The sequence below is a fragment of the Rosa rugosa genome, chromosome 5 (genome assembly GCF_958449725.1).
Source record: "Rosa rugosa chromosome 5, drRosRugo1.1, whole genome shotgun sequence".
NCBI lineage: Eukaryota > Viridiplantae > Streptophyta > Magnoliopsida > Rosales > Rosaceae > Rosa > Rosa rugosa.
This window is the reverse complement of record NC_084824.1, coordinates 11675314-11698760: the sequence shown is the minus strand read 5'-3', so window position 1 is coordinate 11698760 and position 23447 is coordinate 11675314. Positions and strand designations below refer to the sequence as shown.

The following is a 23447-nucleotide window of genomic DNA, read 5'->3' as shown; positions in this document are numbered from 1 at the left end:
CATCTAATTCAACGAAATTTTTACCAATCAATTGGATAATATAATTCACCGAAGTCATCAACATTGGTACCTCATCAATTGCAAAGCTCAGCTGTCCAATAATGGAATCATAAATGATGAGTTGCAAACTCTTATTAAACGAAGATCATGTACGTATCTTCATAGCTATTTTATTACCAAAATTCCAAAAAGATACATACACGTCGTCGCTATTTGTTGACCAAATTAAACAAAAATAAGAAGGAAAAAATAAGGAACGTTTCAAGATGATGAAAAGGTAGCGGTGCTCGATCGCAATTATGTGGTTTATTTATATCAAAACCAAACCTGGGTTTTGACCATTCTAATTAGCTTTGAGGTTGAGCGAGCTATATGGCATTGCTTCAGCAACCTATACAGGCCACCCAGACCAACTCCACTCAACAGAGTCAACCCCATACCTCGCGTGCAATGAAGGAATTTTGAATAAGGTTGGCGCCTACTAGTTTCTTCTTCTAATCGATTCTGACTTGGATGAGAAACAACAATAAGTTAAGATAATTGTCAAAATACCCTCTAAATAATTTACACCTCCAACTTGTAATTGTGAAAATTAACACCTTGAACTTGCGAAAATTGCCAATTTGAACCATTTCCGTCAAATTCAACGTTTTCCATCCAAATATGAGGGGTAATATGGTCAAATTATATCTATTTAATTCTTTGGAACAATAAAAATAATTCTTTAGAGGGATATTCATGCCCTTCCATCTACTTTTTTTTTTTTGCAAAATTATGCCTACATTTTGTTATTTTAGTAAGAAAAATTAAGTGGGGAAATAAAAATTTAGCACTTAACCTAATTGATGAACTTTTTTTTAACTTATAATAGACAATCTTTATAAACCAAAATAAAGAATTGTTTTTCATTTATTTTTATTATTTAAATAAATAAATAAATATAAAAATACAATAAAAACATAAAATAACCATGTTAGTCCTCATATTTGGATGGAAAATGTTGAATTTAACGGAGGGGTGCAAATCAATAGTTTTCGCTAAGTTCAGGGAGTTCATTCTTGCAATTGCAAGTTGAGGGTGTAAATTGACAATTATTACCAAATTTAATGATATTTTTGCAATTATGCCTTAAATTAATAAATTCAGAACCAAGCAGAGAGTAGAGCATTATGAACAAAGTAACGAAAGGGATCATAGAGGAATAGTTTCAAACTTCACATTGGATCCATGTATATATGACGTAACGTAAATATTCTTTACCACTATAGTTATCGATTTCTTTATTTTGTTTATGGAATAGAAGAACAGTCATACAATGGGCATATAATTTTTGATATAGGGAGAAAGATTCAATGATGGCGATCAATATAAAAATTGTAACCACGTACAAAAACAAGACTATGACTAATTGACTAAGGAGTACATTTTTCGTCCTCCACATTTGGTAACTTGGCAAACAAAGGATGAAGTGAGAAAATTGTATGCATCGAATCTCTCAAAGATGGAGTGACTAATTTAGGGTGTCTCGTATTTTCCACGAAAGAGACCAAGTTGCAAATAACCTTGTTGATTACGATTCATCTTCTTCTAAAGGTCCGATTAGCAGCTTCTTTCCTTCTTTTCTTAACCATTTTATCAACATTTAGAGTCTGAGGCAATTAAATCCAACCCGCCATAGCTTCTTTCCTTCTTTTCTCCCGCCATTGACAACTTTGATTTAGGAAAAAAGAAGTGGAGCGAAGATGATGGCAAAGGCATGTTAGAACAATATATGGCGATCCATTAATTTCCGGGGTTCTTCAAAGTGGTTATTAATTCAAAGATAATGGGAAAGATAATCTATTTTCATTGTATGTATTTCATCTCAATTGTATTGATTGCATAACATGCATGATGTACATGATCCCTATAAATATCTTTATCATATGAAACTCTAATCGACAAGAAAAACAAACATTGATTGACATTGATGATGAGTAGCTGTCCTCTTCGGAAAAAAAAAGATGCAGAGGTTCACTGTAAATCCTAAGCGGAAATATTGGGAGCTAGCTAGTTGGCCATGAAAAATAATATATAATAAGGAATAAAAATATAGTTCAATATTTAGAAAGAAAAATGTTAAAATAAATTAAGGAGAAAGATCATGGAACAAAAGAGAAGAAACCTACACGTCGCAATCATTACCAAATAATTTCTCTACTTCTACCAATCCCATTGACCTTGCTCTTCTCCTTCTCCTTCTCCTTCTCCTTCCTCCTGCTGCTGCTGGCACTGTGTAGGACTCATCTCTTGCCTCTCCCATGGCTTCTTCCCAAAACAAACGTAACCCAAATTGACAAAACAAGCTAGCTAGCTAGCTAGGCCCAGAAAAAATGAACAACAACAATAACAACCACCACACTAACAGATTTGTCTCTCACATTTCGGTCTAAACAAAACGATAGATGGCTAGAGGGGAACGGATGTAATTGATCATGGTGAGCCGCTTTCGGATCGATCGAAGTGGAGAAGCTGGCCACTGCATTTGGGGCAATCCTCGTGCTGTTTGGGGACCATGTAATACATGAGACACGATTTGCAGCCAGCCACAACCAGAACATGGTCCTGCTTATTATTCTGATCTGATTCCTTCTGCTGCTGATTATTATAGGGCTCTCTCTCTCTTGAAGAAGATGGAGACGACTCAGTCGAAGACTCTTCGCTATCATAGGAGCTATTATCATCATCATCCGAGTAGTAACAGTCTCCGCTGTATTGTGCTGCTGTTCTAGGATCTTCTTTCGCTTTCATTCCGTTCCTCCAATTTATGTAGTAAATCTCACCCGTCTGAAAGTTAATCACAATAATTAAGCCACTATTAGCAGCAGAAACAAGGAAGACCCAAATAAGATATATGAAACCCAGATTTTTAACCACCACTTTTAAAAAACAACAAACCCAAAAAGGTTTGTTAAATAAAATGCGGCTAACTAGATGATCAAATACAGAAAAGAATAAAAGTTTCTCTCTTGTTTAAGAAATGTACCAACTAGATGGTCAATCCCAGTGAAGCTAGCTTTTCATTTTGGCTTTCCTCTAAAGTCTAAAGTAAGAAATAAAAGGGGTGAAAGTAAAGGTAAAGAAGAACAACTCAAAAAAAAAAAAAAAAGATCTCTTTCTGAGAATTTTGTTCTGGTTCCCTATCTTCACAAGGTAAGGGAAGGAGAAGCACATATCATTAAATACAACAAACCCACTAATGATTGAAAGCTAGCTCCCTGAACATTTCAGAAATTAAATGAACAAGATCTCTGCTATGTTTTCTCTGCATTTATGGAACCCTTTAAATGGAAACTAAAACAACCCAAAACTATAAATGGGTTTCCGATTTTGTCCAACAAGGAGATCGATAGACCAAACTCGTTTGTTACCTTTAAATCGAGGCATTGTTCCCAATGGTAGGGAAGCGAGACATGGGAGTTGAGCTCCAGAGCCGTGTCCTCATTGTTGTTGTCGGGCATGAATTGATTCTGCTGCGCATCGTCTGAGGTTGATGAGGTTGACGACGACCTTCGCATCCCAACATGACTCGACCCTTGACTGCTACGGCTACCGTTACCGCCACCGCCGGCGATGGTGGTCTGGCGGTGGTTTAAGGAACAGTTTTGCAGAGACCGCTCCAGAGATGCAGCGATCGTCGCCATGTTCGGAGCTGTCATCGACTATATCTTACACAATTTCAAGTGACACACACAAAGACTCAGGGGAGCTGAGAGAGAATAGAGAGAAGAGAGAGAGAGATTAGAGGTGGGATTTTGGAAGGAGAAGTATAACAAGGGAAGAGATACAGAAAGAGACAGATAAAAGGGTCATTTCATTTCCCAAACCCCCAGCTCTGAATTGAGATGAGAAAGTGGGTAGCCCTTAGAAGAGGAGTGGGAGGGGAGACAGAGTCTCGCACGCGCTTACAATGGCTCGTGAGGAGGGTTTTGAGGGAATAAGAGAGTGGGACCAGCAACGGAATTGCAATTTGCAGTTTGTCTCACGGACACCGTCGAGGCGCGTGAAGAGAATAGAGGTGTGTTCCCCTAATTGCTGAAAAAAGTTGATTAAGCTAAGCCTGCCACAGAATATTAACCTTGGGAGGATTAAATTTTTTTCTTTTGAAAAAAGTAGAGGACCCGGTAAAAACGCGATTACCGAAACTGAATGCCGGAGTTTTGTTAAACAATTGATTACCAGTTAACATGTTGGGGGAGACCATCAAAATTTACCGCACTTACAAAAAGTCTTGTCCGGAGAGCTCCTCACTCTTCCTAGTAAACCCTACCTGTGTCGACAACATGATTTCTGATTTTCCAAACCCCACTCTTCAGTGGAATTTTGAAACGGAGGGATGAGGCCTTTGGCAGCCGTATCCGGCCGTGCGCTGACTCTCCGGCAAAGAACTATAAACCGAAGCCAAAAGAATTCGCTTTTATTATATTTAATTATTAATTTCTTTATTAATCTACCAACATAATTATATGTTGATTTTTTTGACTGTGTTGTTAGAATGAGGCCGCGAATTAGGCTAAATAATAGTGTTTTATATTCGAGTTAAGAGCGTTGTACAAGTCTATATTGCAATGATGTGTGTAGCTGTATTAGAGATATTTTGGCCGGCTTGGCAACATATGGTGAAGTTTGTAAGCTCTAATTATATGAATCCGAAGTCAATCCATGTATAAATATTCAATTATTCATCAAGTACCCTATGAGTTTAGATCATAGTTTTCAGCGTATTTACCTAATAGAACCCCTGTTGTCCTGTTGAACCATGTGGTGATTAGTAAATGCATGTGGTGATTAGTAAAGGACAATTAGGAGGAGCGAAGGACCACCGGTGTTGATTAATAAGCTCTGAATTTATTAATCTTGTTGAAACCTATTTAGATCTTTTATCTTTATAAAATGAACAAAGCTAGCATTCCCTTCTACACTTTTCTTATTTAATCAAATCTTCCTTTTTACTTAAAGTTAAATTTAAAGAAAAATATATCTAGAACCTTGAAAATCACAGTTAGAACATAAATTCATTATATTTCTGATTCGCTTTGCATCGAGTGAAATTGGGTAGCAAAATAATAAGGCGTTTTTAACAGTATTTTAAATTCAATGTGCACTGACTAGAAATTATATCACAATTATAACATGGGATCGTCATTATTTCAAATTCGCTATATTGAGTTCAAACTAAAATTTTACAATTGCAGTGTGATTAGATCAGTACTTTAGATATGCGTCAAAGCTAAAAATAGCAACATATAATTTATTGTAAAAAATATGTGACGAAATTTCTGTAAAATTAAAACACAAAATAATATGATAATATCTTGAGAAATAACACTAATAATAGAAATAAGAAAACAAAAGCATAGTAAGAGAATATAATAATATATAATAATATGATAATATCTTGAGGAGTGCAAGCGCACTATTCTAAGACTATTCTAAGAGAATATTCGTCTCCTACTGCACAAGGTTGAATGACGAATTTTGCCAAGATATAACAATGTACCATTCGAGCTCCGTCGTGTAGCTAAGAAACTCAATTAAACCTTAATCACCCGTGCACTCAAATCGATGTATACTTAAAATAGATATGTGTAATATGTGAGATGACTTTAGATAGGTAGAGTGTTGTGCTAGAGTGGTTGCATTATGGTGAATTATCACTCGCAACTGATTCCACAAATAATCTCACACATGTCTGTACGCCGACATCGATATGTAATCCAACCATGTCTTCACCACACATGTCTTCCAACCATGTGCCTTCCAACTCTATCCATGCACCCTTATATAGGTCACACTTACCATGATCATCTTTAACTATACAACGATCAAATAATAATCATATATTTAAAACATAAAACCATTAAAATCATAAATAGAGTAATAAACACAAAATAAATAAAATACATTTTAATTTTAAATCACAAAATTTCCAACATAATCTGTATTTTGTAATGATATAAAAGGAATAGGCACGATGTGATGTATGAAAATAAGTTAATTACTGGTCACAAGAAGGAAATTAAATACCTACACATACTAGCATATGTAGCTGACTAGCTGGCTAGCAATTAGCATGTATATTTTATATCAACTAATTGAGAATTTAACGGTTGGACTTTAAAGCTCGTTAGTTTGCAGATCAAGACGTTTAATTAAGGCTTCAATTCTTCGACCGGGAAAGAGAGAATGTAGAATCATTATAATATTCTACCAGAAGTTGAACTGTTTGATATATTTTTTTTGTAAGCTAATTAAAAATCTGACGCTAGAGAGGTTGAAAATGGATGCAGAGAAAGAAAGAAAGAGAGGGACGAGGAAACAGTGGCACAGAGCAAAAGTGTATTGGGGGAGCTGCATGCGCGCGCGCTGGCTCGATCCGTCATCGGAGGAGAGTGTAGGTAGTCAAATTAGGAATTAAAAGGCCAAGTAAATAAACTATAGCCATGCTTGTACATTTCAGAGCAGGAATGTAGCTAGCTAGGGCAGCAATGGTGATCAATCTGGTTTTGGTTAATTTGGGAACTTCACTCTCAGGAGATGGAAGGAGTCTGCATTATAGAGGAGGGTTCGGGGAATGGGTCGGACTCGGTCTCGGACTTTTCCGGATTGTGGGAATCTATTCCCCAAGTACTACTTTTAAGTTTTACCAGACTTGTCCTGACACTCCTCCCCAGTCCTCCTCCCTCCTGACATTATCTCTCTCTCTCTGAAATTGAATTTAAATAGTTTTCTCTCTGGTCTGGTCTGCATTAATATTCCCTCTGCTGCTAGCAACAAAGCAGCTGTGTCCTTGGGATGTTCCACAGTATTTGTCTTGCTGTGCCATTTCAGAAATTCCATCACGGATCCATCATGATCATGATCATCATCACATACGAATCCAATTCAACTTCATTCCGTTTTACCATTCCATTCACGGATCTTTCTCCAGTTTGTTCTCAATGTTGTATCATGATCTGAACCTTTATGTTATTAATTGACAATACGTACATCGATATTAATTGTCTCAAATTCAATCACCTATCCAGTAAGAGTGTGACTGTGTGAGGAACAAGGACCTCACTATTATTCTTACTTAAGAATGAAGTACATGCAAATGCTAAAAGATCAATGTTGAAAAGCGAAGTGTTAAAATCGGTCTTCTTAATTTCCGATAACTCTTATTGTTTACTCATAATACGTAGCATTACGAATAGTAAATTTTAGTATCATCATTCAACTAATGTACTTGTAATTAACGTATTCTCACCTTTCACTTTCGTTTTCACTTGCAATGAATACTCTTGAATTATTAGAGTATGATGGGTTATTGAACACATGTACAGTACCCAAAACAAACAGAACTCACTGGTACCACTGTTTGTCCATATATTGTCGTACATGCGTGCATGTTACATGTACGTATAAATGGTCAAACATGGAAAGGAAGTATTCCTTCAACTTAAACATTTTGAATCAGAAAGGTCATTCATGACCTCTCAGTCAATTAAACAATACCACATATTCTCTGCAACACCACGTTTTATCTGGGTACATGTTGGCGTTGGCTCTGTGAGAAAGAAAACTAATTAACCAACTAATTAATTAAGCATACATGCTCTGGTTTCTAATCTAAACAATGCTCTACGGGGAAAACTAATTATTTTTACCTGAAAACTATGAAAGAAAAGATTAAGAAATGGAGCTAGCAGATGGATACTACAGCAGGGTATGTTTGAGCAAGAGCGAGAATTCCAATTCATTCTTCTGCACAAGAATTAGCTGGGAATTAGAAAGGAAACATGGCCTATATAAATCTAGTGCTGTGCTTAATTAGTGGTGGTAATGGAGCTGAGCGTGCCCTTATATCGATCTTGCTGCTTATTCTGATTGTTCAGTACTAGACTATCGCAGTTTCTCTTAGAATAGTTTATGTCTTCGTCAATATTCGTGTTTATGGGAAGGGAAGCTCAATAAACTGAATAAAGCTTCGTGCACGGCATCAAATTTGCTCTCTTCTCTATGCAAATATATACTAGTGATGTACTCTTTACGCCATTAGATCGATGATCACATTCTTTATGTTAAAATGACATTTAACATATTACCACTAGGACAATCTATATCAACCAAAGAGAACAGAAAATTAAGAGCGGATATGATGAGAAATAACGTAAGTACAACTTCGCACTTCAGCACTTGTATTGATACATGAACAAAACTAGTAGGTGGAGCGATATGCGTTAGCGGGTTGTGCTAATTATTTTGTGTCTATATATAATAATATATTTTTTTTTTAAATCACCAACCAGTCTCTGTAGTACTAATTAATGGAGTTTGTAGTGTCAATATTCGGTTTACATGCTTGGCCACAAGTCGGTCTTAGCACGTCGTGTTTCATTCATGGTCATGTCGATAAATGTTTGAACGAAAACCTATATATGTTATGCAAATTTGAATCGTGTGATCATTTCGTGTCATAAATGGTCACCTTTAATATATAGTAATCATCCTGCACAAAATAAAACGTAGGGGCTGAACACAAGGTCGGTGTCAGACTGTCAGTGGAGCTAGCTAATGAAACCAGAACAAAATAGATGGACAAATTGCTCCGGTGTAGTGCCTTTTTTTTTTCTTTCTTTTTTCTCTTTTGCTTTTTCATATAATTTTGCCGAAATTGTTCAATGGCCCAACGTTTCTATATTAAACTGATACTACTGGGCCGACCGCGGCCCAATCTTCCATATAAAGCAGTCCCAGGTAAAGAAAGTAAAAGCCCAAATTCTATGAAAGCGACATCAACCTTACGCGTAAAAGAAGAAAACTGGGAAAATTCATAGAAAGCTTCGCGGAGATAATACTCTAGAAGGTGAAAAGTCATAAATTCCTGACTTATATAAAGCAATCCTCAATTCTCCTTGGTAATTCACACAAATCCCAATTTCGATCGCTCCAAAAGACCCAGAATTGATTGATCAAAATGCAAGGATATCCTCCACCACCGCATCAGGCGGAGATGTCGAAGATGCCGCCGCAGCAGCAACCGCCGGTGATGGGAGAGCCGGTGATGGGAGTCCCCTACTACGTCCACGAGAATCCCTACCAGGCCGGCATGGTTCCACCCAACGCCATTTACGGCGACCCAAAGGGAGTTCCGCTTCAACAAACCATCTACAGAGACACACCCGCTCCTTTCAACTGCCTTTACTGCGGCGACACCGGACTCACCCAAGTCAGGTAAGTTCCGGGTTCGGGGAAATTTTTGATGTGTTGGGATTTAATTTCTGATGCGATTTGTATTTGAATTTTTTTTTTAGATCAAAGCCGAGTCTGGCATCTGTTGTGGGGTGTTTGATGTGTTGTGGTTGTGGGTTCTGCTTTCTTTTGCGTTCCATGGACTGCCTCTGGCATAAGTACCATTATTGCTCACACTGCCACCAAAAGGTAAATGTGGCTTATGACTTCTCTCTCAAATTTCTATGGTTTTTCGGGTAGAAAGTGAAGATTGATGGGTTGTGTTTTGTTCTTAGGTTGCTGAATTTGAGAAGTCTGATCCTTGTATTGTGATGGACCCTCCTAACTGGACAGAAGCCAGCTTTGCAGTGCCTGCATGATAAGTGTCTTGTTCTTATTCCTCCTCACATTGTCACCGTGCCCTCTGCTTCACTCTATATTTCTAAGACTGCTGTGTAAATCTATTTTCATGTGACCTATAAGTGTATATGGAGTTTGAAAGTTGAAATGGTTGCCGGACGATGCTGTGTGAACCAATAGATTGACAATAAATTTCAATACAATAAAACGCATGCAGTTTCCATTTTCACTAAGCACCTTAGTTGTTTGAGGGTTTTAATTGGTCAGTAAGGTTCCAAAGTTTAGTCATCAGATTCCTAATCAAAAAACATGGACACCCTTTTTGCACTATTCTGCTATTTTAGCCTAGAATCTGTGCTTTGAGGTCTAACAGCAGTATGGTTATGCTGTTCTTCTGCTTGTGCGAATGAATCTGTCACCTTGCTCAGTTCTTGAAAAATTGAAATGCTTTGATTTCGTGGACGGTCTGAAATGGAGTAGAAAAATTTGATCAGGACTAACAGAGTAAATTGAAAACAGCAATTCTTCTAGTGGTCTAGATTTTACATTGTCCTAGCAAAATTAGGGATTTTGCATTTGGGACTGTTGGAGTAGTGCAAGAGTTTGTGGCTGATTGTGATGGCGCCAAGAGTAAGTTTTGAGCATGACAGAATTGAACACACCTGCATTTTGATGACTGTTGCCACTTTTTTTGTTACATTAGAGGGGATGAACCTGTCTACTTTGCTCAATTGTAAATCTGTAGTCCGAGCCTATGTATTATTGCACTTGGGACTGTTCTAGTGTAGAGTTTTTGGCTGATTGTGATGATTGAAGCGCCGTGTTCTCTTACAAGAGTAAGTTCTGATCATGATGGAATCGAATGCGCTTCTGCATTTTATTCACAGCCACACAACACCTAATCTGTTTTCTGTTACATTAAAATGGGTTAAACCCCCTACTTTGATAATTGTAAATCTGTAGGCCATTCTTCATGACCACGTAACACCTATCGTTGTTAAGGCTTTGCCGTCTACCTCATAGCCAATCTTCCCTACACCTCTCACCTGATCCACAATATTGATAACACTGTTGCATAGGTCACATGATCATTCACCCGCGGCAACTGGACTTTGAGGTTAGTCTGGTACATGTGGGGGCAAGCGCTACTATGTATTCAGAGTAGAACAAAAACTATCCAACTTAACAAATTAAACCATATACTACATTGTTTGATTGTTTCTATACTGACAGGCAACTAGAACATATAATATAGATACCACATTGCTTCTATGATTCATCTCGAAATGTGGATGATAGTTCCTGTGTTAATATTCATGCATGGCTGCTGTAATGCAGCGAATGTAGTTAAAGTACTCGACTGAATGACACAAGATGCATAACAGTAATCAAGAAGCATTCAGATTCTTATACTAATCTTCACTAAACGTATCTCAACGTTCAACAAATGAAACCGAAAAGTTTACCTGTTGTTCAATTTGCTTAAGAAACTTATCCCGCCCTGAAGCCATGGAAGAACAGGTCCAGCATGAAAGAGAAGAGCCTGTCATGATAGCCAAGGAGACTGCCTGTATACCACATAAAGGATCGCTTCTGATACCAATCTCTCTCTCTCTCTCTCTTTTGTTTTTTCTCAATTTTCTATGTTAACTATCATATAAATATTTCGAGACCCCTTGGGAGGCTGCAGGCAAGTCATCCTTGGCTACAAAACAAGCTCTTTATCCTCATGTAGAACCTTTCTTCCTCATTATAAAATACTACAAGGGATATGAAACCAGAAACCCTTCTCCGTAGTACTATTAATTACTGATCTCACTCACTCCACTGCCAGTTTCGAAGTCCTGAGACTCTATTTATAGCTGAGCTTCGTGCATTTTCCATTCAAATCACACTAAAAGATTTGTGATTTGGTATTCTTTCCCATTGTCCACAGAGTGAGTACTGCGATTCAATTCCTGCATGATCCAATCATCAAAAGTTGTTGTCGTGGAATATATTCTCGAGGATTTTGAATTACATGGCGGACGTAGGTCGCCCATGTTCCATGATGGGTCTGTCTGGTCCAGTTGATGATAATATTTCAGATCAGATAGGGTTTTTCTGTACTGCCTCATGAAAATCCCCACTATCCCATTTGATCTGAAACAAGAAAAGGCAATCCTCACATGTCGTACTGCCATTGCTCAGATGAGTCAGATCTCCATATATATCTGCCTCTTGCCTATTCCCAAAGGCTTTTGTCTGGGAAATTGATTTCATGTCATTTTTTGTCGACATGAATATAAACATTGTGTTGGTTGGTTTAATATTTGAAATAAGTACTAAATACTTGTTACTCTTCATACTTTTCCGTGAAAAACAGTTTAGTCCCTCGCCTTTTAAATTAAACAGAATAGTCATTATTCTCCTTAATTCTCACACAACAGGTCTCAAATGACTATTATACCCCTCTTTTTTTTGTCTCTTTTCTTTTACTTTTTCTCTCTTTTTTAATTTATTCCTCTCTCTCTCTCTCTCTCTCTCTCTCTCTCTCTCTCTCTCTCTCCAACTTCGTCTCCGACCTGAGTTTATCCACATCGACGGCGACCCATGACTGGATTCTGATTGTTGATGGGATGCCTACCTCTTTGACCCGAAAGTCATGGCCGCAATGACCGAATTCTGATCGACATCATCAACCACCTAAATCTCCCACAACTCCCTGCTCCAGTTCCCCAACCCCAATTCCAGCTCCGACCAGCCCAACTCCGATCCCATTTCCAACCAGCCCGCCTACCCAGATTTCAGCCCACCTCCACCGATAATTAACGATCTCCAATCCAAGCCCACCTCCGCCCGACCAGACTTCCAATCCATCTAAAGCCGCCTCCACCGAGCTCCACTCCCAGCTCGCCTACCCCAGTTTTCAGGGTTTTTGACGCCCAAGTCACAAAATTTCCAAAAAGGCTAAAGCTTGGTGGCAACGAAGTCACAATCCAGAAACTCATTCATCTCCTCCAACACCTTCTCTGACCTCTCTCTATCAAATTCGACTCATGGGCAACAAAAGCATCAACTCCTATCAATTTCAGCCAAAACGGCGCCTCTCTTCTTCTACTAAAGCAATTGGGCAAATCTCGCAGAGGACGAAGAAGCAGAAGATGGGGTCGATTAGGGCTTGATCCAAGTCGCCGCATTAGACTTGGAGCTCCAAGAGGAGAGTCGGAGCCTGGCTCATATTTTGATAAGTTCGAACCTTGTTGTTGAGGAAGGAGAGGTCTGATGCGTGAGGCAGTGGAGACTGGACCACCGAGTCCATGGTTTTAAGTAGGGCTGCCACTTGGTTTGGTAATTACCAAACCGACCGAATACCAAACGATGTTTTAGGTTTGGTAAACCGACTTTTTGGTAATCAAGACCGATAAAACCGAAATCGAAAATTATCGAAAAAGTTGGTTTAATTTTGGTAAATACTGAATCTACCGATTATCTAAATATTAGATTTATATACTACAGTTTTCAATACACATACATGTATATTAAGAAATAAACATAAAAACTTTTATAATAGTATGAACATTACTACATATACTACATTAATAGTACATGTATTTTAAGTAACCTAGTCAAAGATGGTTAAATAACCTAGTTTTATTGAAAATTGCTAAAACTTGATGTCATATATACAAAAGAAAGCTATAATTAGTAGATGAATACAACGTTTATGACTATAAAATTCAAAAACCTAGTTTTGTTAATTCTAATTTATATTATAAAGAAGGGTTTAGTTGTTCTAAAGTTGGTAATACCGAAAACCGAAATACCGAATTTGGTAGATATAATTAAAAACCGAAAATTTTGGTTGGTAATTGGTAGCTCAGTCTTGAAACCGAAAGCTTTGGTTTTGAAGTTGATAATACCTATAACCGATTCGAACCGACCGAGTGACAGCCCTAGTTTTCAGCCATTCCAGTTCGTTGGTGCTACTGGCGAATTCGAACGGAGAACAAGAATCGATCTCAGAGAGAGAGAGTAAATAAATAAAAAAAGAGAGAAAAAGTAAAAGAAAAGAGACAAAAAAAAAGTGAGGGGTATAATAGTCATTTTGGGACATGTTGTGTGAGAATTAAGAAGAATAAAGACTATTCTATTTAATTTAAAAGACGAGGGACTAAACTATTTTTCAGGGAAAAATATGAGGAGTAACAAGTATTTAGTCCTTGAAACAATTTAGGGTTTGCCTTATGCACAGAGAACTTAAATTTGGTGATACAAAGTATGTGCGATCACGTGAGCGAACTTGCTGTGATATCATAAAGAAATTAAGTCGTTAAACTCAAAATCAATTAGTGATAAGTGGAGAGATGCAGTCTCTTACAAGCACTTATGCAATATAATCGATGTGATTTTTGATTGAATTTGATAATGAGTAAATAGATCCGTGATAATCGCTAACTCATCTTAATTCTAACGAATTTTTGAAATTTATTTACGTCTACGTGTCTTAACTTGAACTCACTCCTTAATTTAGCATGTCCTAGTGGATTGAAAGGGCTTTGACCTTGCAAGCTTTGAGGTCGGAGAGACTGAAAAGATGAACAAAATCTGTAAAGAAATATTTGGTTTCTCGATCAAGTTGGTAGAAGGTATCGAGTTGTTGATTTCTTCCATTCAATTCTCTATCCCACTACATTGGTCAGATTATTCTATTTCCGTGAACCAGTGAATCTCAACCGTAGCCACATGTCCATCAACTAGAAAACCATGAGTCCACGTCTTGCAGTCTTTGCATCAACCAAAAGCAAAAACCATGAAAGATCACATCCCCAATTGCGAATGGGAGGGGCATGTGTAATGTCGAGAATGGTGGTGAGGTATGGGAGAGAACTATTGACTTGTTAGGGCTGTCACAGTCGTGTTATACATATCGATACGAATCCCTTGAAGGTCTTCGATCGCGATTTCAACGCATAAAAAGCAGACCACTAGCTATGTTTGTTAGCTCTATAATTAAAGGTAGGGAACCCGGAAATATATACCACAAATTCTCTGTCCTTCCTTCATGTTTATCTCTACAGTGTTTTGTGGTTGTTGCCCTCCTTTCCGCATCGAATAAGAAGAAAATTACAGTGCCCAAGCTATGGAGCACGGACGTGTCAGCTGCATGCATGGTGATCGAGCATATATCTTCTTGGCATCTCTATATATAAAGCGAAGGCCAGAGTGCACCGTTCGTGGTCAAATTTTTGAACTTCCAATTTTGCCCCTAGACAATTTGAATAATACCCAACAAATCATCTGGCTTTTTTTTTTTTTTTCCCTTCTCTTAATAGCCATCTGACGTAATAATTCAGACCAAAAAAAAAAAAAAAACCTCTCCTTATTACATTATTTTTGGTATCTTCTTTAAAATTCTCAAATTGCCCATAGCCAATTTTTTTGCCCAACACACCATCACACACAAAATATGTACATGTCGTTACATTCACCGTTAGTCAATGTGATTTTGATCAAATTTGTAAGGGCAAATCTGTCTTTAAAATTCTCAAATTGCCCATAGCCAATTTTTTTGCCCAACACACCATCACACACAAAATAAATTTTGTTGTTAGGGCCATTATTTTGTTAATTTTAAATAAATTTCAAAGGAAAAACCACCGAATTGAAATAAATAGATATGACACAAAAACAATTACGGTTATTTTGTTAGAAAATTTTTAACAACAGTACACGACAAATGGGTGACTCCGAAGTTTGGTACATTTTCTTTTAAACAAATTAAAACGGTACATGAAATTGTAATCTCGATCGAAAATATGTACATGTCGTTACATTCACCGTTAGTCAATGTGATTTTGATCAAATTTGTAAGGGCAAATCTGTCTTTTTAAGGATTGATAAATAAGACAAAAAGAAAAGGAAGGGAATCAGCTCGTTCTTTCTCTCTCTCTCTCTCTCCCCCCCCCCCCCCCGAAATCAGATAAGACTCATTCCTGGAAACTCCGACCTCAGCAGCCTATGACAACAAATCAAACCCGAAAAGTTCAAATCTTGGTAGCCTAGTTCTTGTCATTCCCACGGTCCTTCACTGACGATCGACATGGTATGAATCTGTCGCTGCATGTCGAGGTCTTCGACAGTGACGAGAGACTTGAGATCTCCTATAACAAGCTAGAGAACGAGTTGAGTCGCATAGTCGACTCGGACATCCTAGTTGGGAGGTTGAGCCTAATTTTTCGTATTTGCGATGAATCCATTTTTCGATTTTGTTGGGTGTGAAAATTTGATGGAGAGAGAACAAACCCAAGACCGTAACTTAAGATCTGGAAAAACTTGAAACCAAGGAGGAGTCGAATTGGGCGTCGAAAAAACCGAAGCGTCAAAACAAACGGGATTGTGTTCAATATAAGAATTGGGCCGATCGAGCCTCTGAATCTATGGTTTTACGAATAAAAGATGTTTCCTCTTCTCTCAAAATCTCACTCGAATTTGGTTTCATACAGATCTTAATTCTTGTCTCAGTTGACCCATCTTTCTGCAATACATTTTACCAATGTGTAAAGCAGAAATGTGAGGTAGGCTTCGTCCTCCAGTTTTGGAGCCACCATGGCAGAGAGAGAGAGAGAGAGAGAGAGAGAGAGAGAGAGAGAGAGAGAGAGAGAGAGAGAGAGAGAGAGAGGTGAAATACTAAATTACCCTTTGAAAAATGAATAATTACATAAAGTTAATGGTGTTATTGACGCCATATACTAAAAGTGGGTCGGGATTAAAAGTTACCGTTTTGATTTGTTTGAAAGAAAATGTACTGAACTTCGGAGTCACCCATTTGTCGTGTATTGTTGTTAAAAATTTCCCTATTTTGTTTATATGTTTCTGTTTCACCATGAGAAAAGAAAATTGCACGCGGTAGGATTATTTCAAACAAATTTTTTTTATCAAAATAAACCAAGCTATGTGTAAGTGTATAAATTATAATAAAATTATAGCAAACACATGTAAACGATGAAGAAAATGGTTCACACGTGCGAGTGCAGTCCTTCCGTTGCGCGTGCAAGAAGGCTAGTTCATTTGAAGGGAAGGCCCAACTAGATATATATACTGATTACATTTCTTTGTTGCTTATCTGTAGGATTCTTCTTTTGAGTCCAAAGATTCGTTGGTGTGTGTGTGTGTGTTCCACCAAGGGATTTCTTTTTTTGGTCATTTTAAGGGATTGCTTGTGGGACTCACTTTTTTATCGTATTTCGACATCTTAATCGTTTAGTTTTTTAGGTCCTAATGTATAGATCATTTCTGCAAATTTTCAATCAAATTGATGATCGTTAAGGTATAGAACTAAATTAAATCAATGGACGAACCGATTCTGTCAAACCTGAACCATTTTCTTTCATAATTGTAAATCGCAGTTTTGGCTACCTTAATGATTATTAATTTAGCTGAAAATCTGCATAGATGATCTACTCGTATATACCTAAACACTGAACGGTGTAGATGTGGATATGTGGTCGAAAAGTGGGTCTAATGAGTGATCCCTTAAAATGACCGAAAAAAAGGGATCCCTCACTAGAAGAGCCTTGATATATATATATATATATATATATATATATATATATATATATATCTCAGGTAAGGATGTCTTTACCTAAGCTTTAGGTACGGATTTGGTGTTTTCACCCACTTTCCGATTACATTTTCACATTTTAACCGTTCAGTTTTTAGGTCCTAATGTATAGATCACCTCTGCAAAATTTCAGCCAAATTGGTGATCGTTAAGGCATCCAAAACTGGAATTTACACGAACGGACCGAATCTGTCGAACCGGAACTGTTCGTATTTATAATGGTAAATTGCAGTTTTTGATGCCTTAACGATCACCAAATTGACTGAAATTTTGCAGAGGTGATCTATACATTAGGACCTAAAACCTGAACGGTTAAGATGTGAAAATGTGATCGGAAAGTGGGTAAAAACCGGAAATCCGTACCTAAGGCTTGGTAAAGACGTCATTAGTGTAGCCAGACTGTATATATATATATATATATATATATATATATATATATATATATATATATATATATATATATATATATGAAAATTTGAAACTGTTTCGATTGAAGCACTTCGTTTAAAAGCACATAGAAGAGTTTGGTCTAATCTTAAATAGTTGAAATTTGTTAATTTTACAGGACACAATAAATTTTGATTGATTTTAGTTGTTCAAAAGTGTTTTTATAGTTTAAAACACTATAAACGAGGTCCTTATTAGGACCCGGTAAAACCTCCCACTTAACGAATTGGCCTTATTAGTTGGTTAGTCACGATTCATCAACCAAATCAAGAATGTTGCAGTAAAAAGAGTACGTTGTGCATGCGATTTCATCGACCATGGTGTGAAGGTAAGGAAATGGAGCTTGGCCGGCCGGTTCTATATAAACGATACTGCAATACAAATTGTATGTACGGTGGGTCGAGGCAACCGACCCTCATATATATACTCTTCGATTACTAGTAGTGACTGCATAGTGGAGTAAGCATTATAGATAGAAAGTGGAACATAATATGGCAATGGGGTCTGAATGAAATGGCAAAGAAATGTTATGAACAATTCAAAGACATCATCATGAGGATTGACGAAGAAAAGGATCTAGATAGATATAGCTTCCGATCGAGTTTTAACAGTAATAGTGCACGAGAAATAGATTGATTAAGGTTACGTACATATATGGTACGTCTGGTCCCTTGTAATCCATTAGCACCAGCATGCAACCTATCTCAGTGTTCATTAGGCGTCCTGTTATACTTCTTACAAGATCACCTAAGAAGAAGTTCGACGTCATTCTAACAATTTAGAAGTTCATCGTGATACTGATTGTTGCTATCGTACGTATCTTACGGGTTCGATATCTACTAAACAAAATAAAAAAACATGAGTTTTGTGAGTTGATGACCGTTCTTCATCATTTTATGGGTATGAATTAATGCTTATAGGTGAAATATTATAATTTTATGTTTAAGAAATATAATAATCATGATCATTTCAAAAAAAAAAAAATATAGTAATCATGATTTGAACACCCACGAGACTACTCCACCGAATTATGTCTAATTTACCGAAAGTAGTCTCGTGAGTGTTCAAATCATGACGACTAAAATTTGTAAACATAAAATTCAATTATGTCATCTTTAACATAACCCAAAAGCATTAATTCATGTTCATTTTCTCTCATGACCCAAAAAATGACGAAGACCCACAAACTCATATTTTTTTATTTATTTTTATTTTATACATATATTCTAAATATCAATTTTATTCTTACATTTAATAGAAAAAATTAACAAAATTACCAAACTGTCAAACGGAGCCTAAGTTCAGGTATCAAATTGTCCTATTTTGAAGACTGGGTACTAAAGTGTCCAATTGGTAATACCTTAAGTATCATAGAAGGAATTTACCCTTCATTTTATGTTGCCGACTAGGAATTGCTGTAATACAAAATCCAACTTATCTATAACGGAGCCATGCGTTGAGCACAGAGCGAACTATTCATTCACCGTTTACTCGAAAAAAAAAAAAAAAAAAAAACCTTATCTATGGCAGAGCCACGTCAACTGCGAGTGTGCCTGTATACAGTGCAGCGAACCATATCACAAGAAACGGGAAAGCATCATTATTCTTCCCACAAATTAATCACGTGCTCGATGCATCCCCCTGGCCCCATTCGCAATAAAATATCCATTTCGACCTCACTTCCCCCCTCTACCGACCTAAACCCATTCGAGAAGACCAAACCACCACCGTCGGATCCGCCACGGAAGGTCAACAACCATACCCACCAACCCCGGCCTCCACTCATTAATTCTTCCCCTCCGTAAAGTTAAATTAAATGCCGCCCTCCCCCCCCACCTCGAAATCAAAACAAAATCACAGATTGGTTCGCAATTAAAAAAAAGCAAACGAAAAAGAAACAGGTCATCTTTTAAAAAAAATATCAAAAGGGCCCACCTAATATCACAATTTTAAAATAATGCACCCAACTTCCCCAAGATAGTAAGAAAGATCGTCTTCTCACTCTTCTAATCATTTTTTCCTCTTAAAAGGCTCACAAAAATTAAACTCATAAAAAACAAAAAAATTTTTTTAAAGGGTTTTGGAAATCTTTTATCTCTAGTAAGCTGTGAAGATTGTGGAGTCGTCTCTGAATCGGATTGAGAGAGAGAGAGAGAGAGAGATGGTGAGTTCGAAACCGGCGACCGCCGGAGAGAGTATTCCCTGCGATTTCTGCAGCGACCAGCCGGCGGTGCTCTACTGTAAGGCCGACTCGGCCAAGCTGTGCTTGTTCTGCGACCAGCACGTGCACGGCGCCAACTTGCTGTCCAGGAAGCACGTGCGGTCCCAGATCTGCGACAACTGCGCCTCCGACGCCGTCGCCTTCCGGTGCTCCACCGACAACTTGGTCCTCTGCCACGAGTGCGACTGGGACGCCCACGGCAGCTGCTCCGTCTCCGCCGCACACGATCGCACCCCGATCGAGGGCTTCTCCGGCTGCCCCTCGCCGCTCGAGCTCGCCGCCCTCTGGGGGCTAGATCTCCACAAGAATAATCCGGGTCGGGTCGGCGGCGGCGGCGACCCGGTGGACCCGACCCGGAACTGGGAGCTGGAGTCGTCGTGGAACGGGGTGAACTTTCAGGACCTGATCGTGCCGAGCCAGAACGGCGAGGTGTACCGGAACTGCGGGGAGGTGGCTCCGGCGAAGAGACAGGGATCCGGGGGCAGCTTGGGGAAGTACAAGCAGGGGATTCAGAAGCAGCTGGTGGAGCTGCTCAAGAGGGATTTCGACGGCGGCGGAGAGAATCTGGAGCCGGCGGCGGCGGAGGGAAATGATAATGCGAGTAATAATGTTAATGTGAATGCGAATGCGAATGCGGAAGGGTTTGATGTGGAGAATGGAAGAGTTGATGGGGTGAATGTAGGTTCTGTTGCCGCTTCGCAGCCGTTGTTGCAGCAACAAGCGCCGTTCACGTCGCTGCTGATGATGGCTGAAGGCATTGTTGACCGAGATATGTTGTGGGATACCAACCCTCATGGCCACAACACTCAAGGCACACAGGTAGCTTTTCGATTTAGTTTAGTTTGTTTATCAGTTTCCGCTAAATTTTTTTAGTCAATTCTGCACTAAGACCAGGACTGAATCTAGACCAAGGCAATTTCGGCAAATGATAATCCATTGATAATAAGATCTAGTCACTAGGCCACCAAGTTCGAATGATTGTACTGTTTTAACTCAAGAAAATGTACAGTGTTAATTCAGATTCCACCTCTAAATAACTTACTGCATTTTTTGGTGTGGTTTCCTGTATATTCTCGACCAGATAATCATAGGGAACTGCTCTCAACAATTCTCACCCGTATTAGTTAGTATAGGCAACTCAATGCTACGTATCATTCCTTTTATTCGTGCACTATCATTTTTAAAGCTTAGTGTATTGCCATGTATAAGAGCGCACTGCCATTTTTAAAGCTTGGTGTAGTGGCATGTATAAGAGTAAACAAACATAATTTATTAAGAGATGATACAATTGTGTACTAGTTAGGTCTCGTATTATATTACTATCTTTTGATTCACTCTTATAGATCCTCTTGTGTGAGGCGATTTATCCATGCTTATAGGGCCTTGATGTCTCATGTAGACTTTCAGTTACATTACAATACTCATGCTAACTTGCTACTGGCTCGCAGATATGGGATTTTAATCTAGGAAAGTTGAGGGATCATGAAGAAACAGTTCCATTGGATGTCCCATATGGTTCAGGTGGTTCGGGATTCATGATTAAGAATTTTAGTGAACTTCTGAAAGAAGCATCTTTGACTGATACAAAAATGTATGGAGATATGTACCAGATGAATTGCCCTATTGGACAAGATGATATCAAATTCAATGTAAGTTCCCTTAACTGAATTTTTCTTTGTTCGTTAAGGTATTTGTTCATTTTTTTTCTTTTTCTTTTCACTTCGCTTAGGCATTGTATATACTATTGACAGCCTTATGTAACCTTTTGTCAAATTCAAGTATTTAATTTGCTCGATCAATCTTGACAGCCTTCTAGTATCTAGTGGCTGTGGTTTCAAACTCTAACAGTTCAATATAAACTAGCACCGGTGTAATGTAAAAAAAAGGCTTTTTATTGACATTGGATATCATCAAACTATCTGTAATATAATCATCCTGCATGCACATCTTTGATGGTTTACGGTTCTTCACAGTGAAGGGACAATGAATAGCTTGACATGTTTTATCTGAAAATGTAGATCAACTCAAATAACCCAGCAGTGAGTCAGGGGCCAGCAACATCTGAGAGCAACAACATCTCTATTGGCCGGCCATCATCAGGGTCAACTTTTGGTGAAGACAAAGGCAACATTGCCACTACGGAAGGACCTTTCCTTATAAGAAGTGACAGTCTGCGAACGGCGGGAACAAAGGCTGACATGGAGCTGCTTGCGCAAAACAGGGGCAATGCTATGCTGCGTTACAAAGAGAAGAAGAAAAACCGAAGGTATGTTAATTGTCCTGGTGTCCTCCTTTCTCTCTCCATCACTTCCCCACCATCAAAATATAATGACTTGCCATTTTCTGAATAGATATGACAAGCACATAAGATACGAATCCAGGAAGGCAAGAGCGGATACTAGGAAGCGAGTCAAGGGCCGATTTGTTAAGGCTACTGAAGCCCCTGATGGTTAGATAATGTTGGAATGGATGGGTTCTCCTAGCTTGTTGTCTGTAAATATTTCTTTTTCTTTGCAAGGCAAATGTATAAATTCTGCAGTCTTTGTTTCATCAAAGTCCAATGTTATTTATTTCTTCCATTTCTGTTCTTATCTCTCTCTGTTATTCAGTTGTGGATATACACAACCCCTCTGATCTCTCAAAATTAAAGAGGGAAAGTGAAAGGATTCCACCCAAGTTACGAACACTCTTGGAAGCTGCTGAAGAACCTAGTGTCCACTAGAGAAAGTTGAAGCTACAGGAGGTTGATTGCTCATTCTGTCACCATCACGTTGAGCCTGCTACTCACTTATTGAAAGACTGCCCAGTCAAAGCCTGTTTTTGGATACATAAGCCTCTCGGATTGAAAGCTGGAGAGCATCCTGCAATATCGCTCTCCAATTGGGTAATTGAAATGCTATTCACACTCTCAAAGTCTCGAGAGAACAGGTGGATGTTTTCCTCACATCGTTATGGACAATTTGGAGTGGATGAAATACGGTGGTGTGGAAAGGGGAGGGGCAGTCTGCAACCCAGTGCATATGGTGGCCACTGCTATTCGTTGTCTGGAAGAATATCAAGGTTTCCACCCGGATAAAAGGATGGTCCGATGAAGAAGAATAACAAAGTGGTGTTGCGCACCTAGAGGACGTCTCAAGGTCAACATTGACGGAGCATTTCAGGTAAGAAACAATTGTGGGGGTGTCGGAGTTGTAGTTAGGGATGATCAGGTTGTGGCTGCGCTGGGACGGCAGATTCAGTCTGCATCTTCGGCATTAAAGGTCTAAGCGCTGTCCCTTCGAGTCGCCTGTTGATCATTGAGAAACAGTGGGTGGAGGTTGATATTGAGAGTGATCGTGCTGTTCTTGTAGATGCAATGAAGGTAGTTAATGAAGAGGGGACTTTTGCTGATATTGTGATGGAGGATTGTCGACACTTTAGCTCTGTAATCCAGTCTCTAGCCTACCATCATGTTTATAGAGAAGCAAGTTGCTCATAGAATTGCACTCCTTAGTAGTTTGTATTTTTTTGCAGCAGAAGAGGTTCTGCCATTATTCAAGATGTATTCTTTAGTGACCACTGTAG

At 38.5% G+C, this 23447-nt stretch overlaps 3 protein-coding genes across 3 annotated transcripts; 2 read left to right on the top strand and 1 right to left on the bottom strand.

Annotated features, from left to right (window-relative positions):
* Positions 1-2067: 2067 nt before the first annotated feature.
* Positions 2068-3931, bottom strand: LOC133709545 (protein CURLY FLAG LEAF 1). Its single transcript, XM_062135324.1, has 2 exons — positions 3411-3931; positions 2068-2826 (listed from the first exon to the last, which is right to left on the bottom strand). Exons 1-2 carry the CDS (start codon positions 3696-3698, stop codon positions 2473-2475), a joined length of 642 nt encoding a protein of 213 aa, XP_061991308.1. The 5' UTR covers positions 3699-3931; the 3' UTR covers positions 2068-2472.
* Positions 3932-8865: 4934 nt separating this feature from the next.
* On the top strand, positions 8866-9841 carry LOC133709546 (GSH-induced LITAF domain protein). Its single transcript, XM_062135325.1, has 3 exons — positions 8866-9255; positions 9336-9462; positions 9549-9841. The coding sequence occupies exons 1-3, from the start codon at positions 8999-9001 to the stop codon at positions 9630-9632; spliced, it is 468 nt and encodes a 155-aa protein (XP_061991309.1). The 5' UTR covers positions 8866-8998; the 3' UTR covers positions 9633-9841.
* Positions 9842-19662: 9821 nt separating this feature from the next.
* LOC133709173 (zinc finger protein CONSTANS-LIKE 14-like) lies at positions 19663-22462 on the top strand. The gene is made up of 4 exons (XM_062134828.1): positions 19663-20702; positions 21332-21532; positions 21902-22149; positions 22235-22462. Exons 1-4 carry the CDS (start codon positions 19824-19826, stop codon positions 22335-22337), a joined length of 1431 nt encoding a protein of 476 aa, XP_061990812.1. The 5' UTR covers positions 19663-19823; the 3' UTR covers positions 22338-22462.
* The last annotated feature ends 985 nt before the right edge of the window (positions 22463-23447 follow it).

Excerpts from the sequence above, each read along its gene's own strand:
- LOC133709545 (XM_062135324.1), bottom strand. The coding sequence starts at position 3,698 with ATGACAGCTCCGAACATGGCGACGATCGCTGCATCTCTGGAGCGGTCT. Across the intron at positions 2,827-3,410 it reads AACAATGCCTCGATTTAAAG|ACGGGTGAGATTTACTACAT; the intron begins GTAACAAACGAG and ends ATTAACTTTCAG.
- LOC133709546 (XM_062135325.1), top strand. The coding sequence starts at position 8,999 with ATGCAAGGATATCCTCCACCACCGCATCAGGCGGAGATGTCGAAGATG. Across the intron at positions 9,256-9,335 it reads ACCGGACTCACCCAAGTCAG|ATCAAAGCCGAGTCTGGCAT; the intron begins GTAAGTTCCGGG and ends TTTTTTTTTTAG. Across the intron at positions 9,463-9,548 it reads GCTCACACTGCCACCAAAAG|GTTGCTGAATTTGAGAAGTC; the intron begins GTAAATGTGGCT and ends TTTTGTTCTTAG.
- LOC133709173 (XM_062134828.1), top strand. The coding sequence starts at position 19,824 with ATGGTGAGTTCGAAACCGGCGACCGCCGGAGAGAGTATTCCCTGCGAT. Across the intron at positions 20,703-21,331 it reads ACAACACTCAAGGCACACAG|ATATGGGATTTTAATCTAGG; the intron begins GTAGCTTTTCGA and ends ACTGGCTCGCAG. Across the intron at positions 21,533-21,901 it reads AAGATGATATCAAATTCAAT|ATCAACTCAAATAACCCAGC; the intron begins GTAAGTTCCCTT and ends CTGAAAATGTAG.